The sequence below is a fragment of the Gavialis gangeticus genome, unplaced genomic scaffold (genome assembly GCF_001723915.1).
Source record: "Gavialis gangeticus isolate Ggan-Ray unplaced genomic scaffold, GavGan_comp1, whole genome shotgun sequence".
NCBI lineage: Eukaryota > Metazoa > Chordata > Crocodylia > Gavialidae > Gavialis > Gavialis gangeticus.
In genome coordinates, this window is record NW_017729006.1 from 31,379,033 (window position 1) to 31,386,818 (window position 7,786).

At 37.3% G+C, this 7,786-nt stretch overlaps 1 protein-coding gene across 1 annotated transcript in view; it reads right to left on the bottom strand.

The window, feature by feature from the left end:
* Positions 1-38: 38 nt before the first annotated feature.
* LOC109291649 (mediator of RNA polymerase II transcription subunit 1-like) overlaps positions 39-7,786 on the bottom strand; it is a 24,813-nt gene continuing 17,065 nt past the window's right edge. Inside the window, exons 10-16 of the mRNA XM_019508720.1 lie at positions 7,167-7,272; positions 6,283-6,407; positions 5,675-5,787; positions 2,865-3,060; positions 2,418-2,513; positions 1,787-1,895; positions 39-654 (exon numbers count right to left, since the gene is read on the bottom strand). Of these exons, the coding sequence (XP_019364265.1) occupies positions 531-654; positions 1,787-1,895; positions 2,418-2,513; positions 2,865-3,060; positions 5,675-5,787; positions 6,283-6,407; positions 7,167-7,272 (869 nt within the window). The 3' untranslated portion in view covers positions 39-530. The remainder of the gene's footprint in view (positions 655-1,786; positions 1,896-2,417; positions 2,514-2,864; positions 3,061-5,674; positions 5,788-6,282; positions 6,408-7,166; positions 7,273-7,786) is intronic.

The window sequence follows — 7,786 nt, forward strand, 5'->3', positions numbered from 1 at the left end:
TTCAAAACATGGGGGGGGGGGGGGGGGGGGGCAGGGGGTATTTAGAATACAAAAGCAGAAGAAGTTTCATTCCAAGGAGTTAAACAAAAGAACTGACTACTTCTGGGAAATTATCTGCTGGTTGATCACTCTATAAAACAGTTGATGTGGAACCATAACAGATTTACATTAGACAATATTTAGTACACTTATTCTGGATTTCTTGTACATCACACTCAGCACTGGCTGTGGAGACACCTTGTTCTACATAGTCAAATGAAGTCTGCAGGCTAGCTGTAAAAAGACTTTCTTCCATGCTGTCAGATGAAGTTTGCAGTATTTCTGCAGCCTGCCTGTCTGCCTTCCATTCCATCAGATGAGTGTTGGCTGGCAGTAGAGCTGTTTTCTTCCATGATCGTGCTGGAGATCTGCAGGTTAGTGGTGGAGAACCTTTCTTCTTTAGTAATGGTTACATTTTGTGTATTGGTTACTGTGGAGTTGTGTGTGCTGGATGCAGACATATTTTCCTTGACATTACTACAGGATGCTGATTACTCACAGGTAACTTCAGGATTTTGCTCACCGACAACCTCCATATTTTGTGTTCTACCATCTGCTTCTAGGTTGACAGCATTCTTGAAAATAGCTCTCATGACAAGAGGGACAGACAAGCAACTGAAGAGAAAATGTTTAAAACTTTATCTGCCACTACAATGCTTCATCATTCTCCATGTTTAAAAAAAAAAAAAAAAAAGTAGTTTGAGTGGGTTAACAAATATAAAGTCTTTCCTGGGGAAAAGGTTATCAGAGTGCCTGTCACATTCTAACAGAGCAGCTTTGGCCTCTTATTTGGCCGAGTGCTTTCGTACAGAAACTTTAAGAGAAGCTAGAGGTATACCCATTCAGACAGTATCTAGGTATGTGGATTCTTATGTTCTTGATGCTAAGCACTACGTGCAAATCCAAGTAAAATGCATCTCATATTCAGTTTTGGATTTAGGATTTTACTTTAAATATTGTCCATTTAACTTTTCATTAACTCTACAATTATAAAACAATACTGGAATTTACCCAAACACAGACTGTGCTGACTTCATCAGTTTTTACTATTTCCTCCATTAAGCTAGATATAAACTATTGATTCAAGCCCATCGAGCCTAAATTCTTCTTACTACTGTACCACCAAATAGCTGTTTATTGACCTAGTTGAAGTGAATTAATGATCTCCATGTTTTTCTTAGTACATACATGTCCATGCTACAGCCTGCATTGGGAACCCAAGGACTGACTAGACATAGGACACTGAACTCTTACTTCCTGAAGGTGGTCCCCCAGGAAGGTAGGTGGTACTCATTGGCAAGCCCAACACAAAAAACTTTGCATTGAAGCCATCAGTGCAGCGCCTGCTGGGTGAATAACAGGGCCAGAAGACCTAGACCTTTTCATGAAAGTACCTTTTGAAAAGAATCTCTCTTAAATGTTAATTTTTTCCCCCCACTTCCTACTGGAAGGACCTTATAGTGACAGACAAGAAATCTATATAAGCAAATATTGCTATAAATCAAATATGTTTAAGGAAGAGTGTGACACCCTTTCAATAAAAAGGACTAAAATATACTTAAAAAGACAGAGCTAAGGCTACCTGTTTTCCTCTTGTGCTTTCACATTAACTAGAAGTATGTTTCACACAGATGATTTTTGCATATTACGGTGTACTTTTACTATTCATAAAAAATATTTCCATTAATAAGCACTTTAAATTGGTGCCAAGCATTTTATTTTAAAACAATGCAACTTGAACACCTACCGCTCCACAACTCTTGTGATGAAATCATTGCTGCAATTTAAGGTTGCATCTTGCGGATTTATATGAAGACTGCATTTGATTTCTCTGGAGCTCAAGACATTGATTACCACTGACCAAGAAAAAAATATACCAACATTATTTTGAAATGTCTATATCCATGATCAATTAATAATTCCTTTCAGTTCTAAAATGCAACTTAAAGTATTGAACATTTTTAATTTTTTGGCATACTAACAAATAAGTGCTAATGTGTTTAAAATACCATGGCTGCAATCCCTAATCCTTCTGATTTAAGTGGGGCCTCATCAGGGTACAGCAATCTGCTCATGTTCACTGTATTAAAGAAACATAGGTCCATTAAATGGACCTATTGCTTAACCCAGTACATGGCAATTCTTATGTTCTTAAGAAAACCTTAGTTTTTGTCTGTATTGTTTTTTTGTTTTAAGCTGTAGTTGTAATACTTTTGGCCACGTATTACTTACGCACAGAAATGTAATCCTTATGAACAGCATTAGGTTTTAGAAATTCACTATAGGTCTTCAAAGTTAGTATGTGGTATATGCTCACTACTGAACCCCCTGTTCTGAAACTAGGGGGAAGATAGCAATATAGAATAATCTATACATACCACAAGCTAAATTCACTCCTACAGGATGCTGGAATGAGATGGAAAAGCTGGTGTCTTTTACTGGAGACACTTCAAAATAAAGCAGCTCTGAATAATCTGTAAATGAAATAACTAAGTTTATTAAACTTAGTCCGTGTAAGTAAATTGTAGAGTAGTTCTAAACATTGGCAACTCCATCTTGATAGGTTTTACTGTAGTTTGTGCCTCTGAGGACTAAGTAATGTGTCTAAGACTTAAGAATGTTACTTTAGCATCTGTAACATACAGGGAGTGATTTACACAAAAATTAAGTATTCTGATCATTTAGAAACCAAGTCTTTTCAAGCGCACTGTTGTAAAGGCTTCAGAAAAGGAAGCGGTCAGAGTGGTGATGTACAGCTTACAAACAAATACGAGTTAAAACAGCATTACAGAGAAATATACTGTTCTTCCAGACATACCAGTTACCTTTGTTTATCCTGTTCTCAGAGAGACAGCTGCTAATAAGGGTGTTATAAACCATCTGATGCCGAAGAATATCTATTATAGGAGGCACGAACTTTGGATGGGTGAATGGAATTTTACTGACCAATGCTCCTGTGATCCCTGATTTTTCTGTGCCTTTATTTATGAAATAACTATGCTTCGGACAATCTGGAAGAGACTGACAAAAAAAGTATGCTTATTTTGTGAAGAATTAAAATGCGATGGCAAATCCTGATAATATCAGAATATTACATGGGACCTGATTCTAAAAGAAATTTTACACAACATGTACTTTCCAAATTTGTCAAGCCTGTCTGCAACTCAACAAAAATATCACTTAGAAAAAAAGGTCACCTGAGACCATACTTCTTTCCCACAAAATAGCTTTCAACCTTGGAGAATATGCACTAGTTACAAGCTAATAAAGTATGAATTCTAGTTCCAGCTATTGCACTGGTTGATGTTAAGAGTCCAAAAGGTCATAGAAATCTAAATAACAAAGGCCTTTTACCTTAGGAAAGGCAATTACAGTATCATTTAGCCACTCTGCAGATAAGGTAACAACGGATGGGGATAATTCAGGTAGACCCGAGAACAAAACCCAAATCTCATTCATTTTGCAATGTTCTCTACTGCAAGGAATAGGTTTGGCTATGTTGTCTCTTGACCGTACTTATACCCAACCCATGGAAGATATCAATTTTTAGCTGATTTTTTTAAAATGAAATCCTCATAAATTTTAAAAAGAGGAAGCAAATATTATCACCTGAAACCTGAGACCCTGCTTTGTACAAGGTAATTTGCATTAAATCACAAAGCCCAGAGATACCTCAGCCCCATAACAAATTACTGTCTGGAAGAGCATTCCATCTTTTTACTCTTCTGTGAAATATGAAACATCATAACCAGAAGGAAATATGACTACATCCTGCTTGCCACCGAACAACTTGGAGGTAAACAGACTACTCCAACCTCTGACCTAATCTGCATAAAATGAACTGTGCCAAACAGGGGATTTTACCACACCTTCAACTTCCCTATGAAATATGAACTTTAATTTCTACTGAGGAAAACTTTTACAGTCCCTTTCTCGTATGCCTGAAGGATGGTGCTGGTGCCTAAAAGCTCGCAAATAAAGATTTTTTTTTGGAAAAATCTAGTTGGTCTAATAAAAGACATCACCTCCACCATGAGTTATGATTCCTTCTCTCAGTCAGTCATTTTAGTGTCCAACAGTGTAGCACATTCTAGCAAATCTTTATGTAACTCAGTAGTAGAAGTATGCACTGCAGTTTCTCCTGTGGGTGCACCGGGGGGGTGGGGGTAGGTCCAAAGACAACAACAGGTGTTTCACCCTCCACCTACTCATGTACCTACTACAACAGTATTCAAAGCCAACTCACTGAGGGGAGAAATTATAAGTGCAACCCTTAATTGGTATGAGGTGCCTGGAGTAATTGCAATTCATTTGTATCATTTCATATAGTAAAAAACCTATGAATATAGAAGTGAAGTTAGCTACTGTTGTTTAAAAATTCTGGTTTTGATCCATGTGAGCTGTCCCTTTAAGAACAGAGCAGGATACTTAATTCAGAGGGTGTGTATTAAAGAGGGGGTATAAAATGAAGGAGATTTTGCCAGAGTCCACTGAATGAAAGACCCTACCAGCCCAAGATCTAAGAAGGTAAGAACTTGAGAGGAAGCCTTAATTCCTCTCTTCTAGCTGTACAATTAGTTTAATGAAATGTATCTTCTCAGGACACTGCTAATGAACTGTGGTCTTTCAGCTCTATGCAGTTCAGATATTCAGGAGCTCCTGTGCAGAAAGACTAGGAATTGCAAGTTCCTATGTATTGCAGCTACAGGTACCATACTGCAAACTGACCACCTTGCCCTGCACTGTTAGCCAGACTCAGTAAGAGCTTACCCAAGCTCAAAACATGGAATTATGTCTGTTACTTGTAGAGGAAGTGCCTTCTTTTCCAGCTGTCTCTACTATCAGGCTGAAGGTATGCTTCTCCCTTTAAAGCCTTACAATGTTAGAGGTTATGAATATTTGTAACTAGTCAAGTTAATTACTGAGACTAAAGTACCACCAAAATATAAAAAGTGATGACAAATTGCCTTCAGATATTATTTGCCACATATCTTCAGTAAACACCTTTTTAAAAAAGGTATCACATTGTATAATAAAGTAACAAATTGAATTAATTTTTTTTCTGAATTTTGTTTTAATAAAGGCTATAGCAACCAATTTACTACTCTAGCTGTCATGTGGTAGAGAACATCACAATTGTTAGTACTTCAAAGCGAGTGGCAGATAAACTTTGAGCATAGTGTGTTTCGGGTTCTTTTGGGGTGGGAGAGACAGGGCTTAAATAAAGTCTCTTGAGAGGCAAGCTATTTCCTACCTAGCTTCACACTACTTGCTCACAAACCCAGCTTTCAGAGATTTGCGCGAAGTTGGTGAACAAATTTAGCTGGCTAAATGTGTTTTGAAAAAGCAGTATTAACTTCAATAACCACATTCAATGCAATGTCTCAGTCTGAGCTGCATTTAATAATCTTTATCTCAAAATAAGAAACAGATAGCATATTACACTCTAAATTTGTACGAATTCTCCCTCATGAGTGCTTGATTCCTGTTCACAATTCTGAATATTTACCTTGCTTACTGACAGAAAAAAAGCATTTACTTAACCACATAAAAGCATACACTCTGAATAAGAATAAGATGGACCCGCATTACAAATTACCAGGGGTGGGGAGATGACAAAACAGAAAATACTTACCACAATGAAACGATAATTATTTATGGAACAATCCTCCTTGTACTTCCCATTAAGGGTAAATTGAACAATCAATTCATAAAGAGGAGCTAGTGTCGGGGCAAAAATGGGAATGCCTTAAAAAAAAAGAAAGTTTTTACTAAGGTTTCTGAATTATTCTGTAGTCCATTATTAATACAATTGAGCACATTGATCCATTTTGACATAGACTCATCAAAATTTAAATAGGCAAGTGTTAACCCAGCCCCGTCCTTTACCTTATCATTGGGGCACTGAGGTGTGAATCACCCAAGTAACTCACCCAGCAATAGGGGTTTGTTTTTAATTGAGATTGCCCAAGTTTAAACCTAGTGGGGTTTACCAGTAAGCCCATCCTTCTACGTTCTCATTTCTCTACTTCAGCCTTAAAAAGTTCTTATTTATCCCTGCCTAACTGCATGAAAAATGTGATAGCCAGAGCCGAGCTGTTACGAAAATGAAAGGATTTTCTCTTAGGGAAGTAGTATTCAGGTTTTCTACATGTCCTGTAACTTTAGAATGAGTAAGCGAAAAGCAAACAAGCTATGTAGAGTTGTTAAAAATATTTAGTCTTACACATAATTAAAACATGCCTGTAATCTTCTGTATCTCGTTAATACTGGATGAAGATATAGGGGAAGGCTGGTGAAACTTCAAGAAAAAGCAAGCTGGCAAATCCACACCAAGTTCATCACTCAGTGGTAAAAAGACAGGCTTTCTGAAGAAAAGGATAGAAAGGAAGTCATTATAGAAGCAGGGGCAATGGTGACTATGTACAGTGCAAAATTAAGACACATCTAGTACCTAATTCTATATGGACCTATTCTGAATAGGTTTTTCTTCCAACCCCAAGTCTTCCTCTGAAAAATGTAAGTAAAGATCAGACAGCAAAGCAAGACCTGCATAAAAACTAACAGAGGGCCAGTGAGACCCGAGAACATGCAGAGCAGCACATAAGAATTCTTTCTTTATCTGTTTTATTATGGTTCATTGAAGAAAAAAAAACTGTCCCTTAACACTGACTTTTTATTGTGCCAGCAATCAGAGAGGAAACACCACTTTCCTAGAGGAAGTTTAAGCCAAGGACATGAAATATTACATACAACTCAACTATAATGAATTGTCACACATCTACCCTATTTCCATTTAAAAGTATGAACTTCAAGCAGGTATTACTTCATCAATAAGTTGTTATAAAGATGGCCAGACAAAATAATCAGATTGGACCCTTCTGGCCTCAAAAATCTATGATTGTATGCACCTCAGACACTTTACACTACATTTGGGGAAACTGTCAAAGCCACAGATTATGCAGAGTACTCCAAAGAAAATAATGCCATCAATAAATTATAGTTGCTCAAAAGCTTGCATTTCTTATATAAGCATAGAATCAATAGAAATTGTCAGAGGTTAATATAAATGGGCCTGCAAAGTCACTGATGTGTTCAGAAGTGTAAATAGTGCCTCTGAATCTCACCCATCTTGTGTCTGGGAATCCACAATCAACGGAGAAATAGGAAGCTTGTGCGTCATGTCTGAACCTCCAACAGTTACAAACAGCTTTGTTCCACATACGCATGAGCCTGAGAGAAAGGGAGAAGACTGTTTTGTGCCATTGTATTTATTTGCATATGACAGTGTAAATGACTGTAGTATAGAACTTGTGAAATGTGTCAGGCTGAAATGTTTGGAGCCCTCTAGTCATCCACAGAGCTGGCGCAACCCAGGCTGCTGCAGCATAAGCTTTCCTTCACCATTTGGTCAAAGACTGCTTTGACAACTGCCAGGTAGCGTCAGCTGTGATAGTAGGTTTGCAGGTTACAAAAATTAATTGCCAGAAGACAGACAGGTTCACCACAGTCCCATTGTATGACTTGATCACTGCTAGTTCAAATTCAAACCAATGTGGCAACCCAAAAGCAGAAAAGTTCTTATTTCCTTATTCATCTTGTCCTTACACTAAAGCATTTCTTACTTATGAATACCCGAGATATACTTAAGTGAAATCAAGGTTTTGCATTACTGCTAAATTCACTTAGCATTTTTCTGCTAAGAAACAAAACCCCAACTTATCATTAAAAAAAAAAAAAAAAAAAA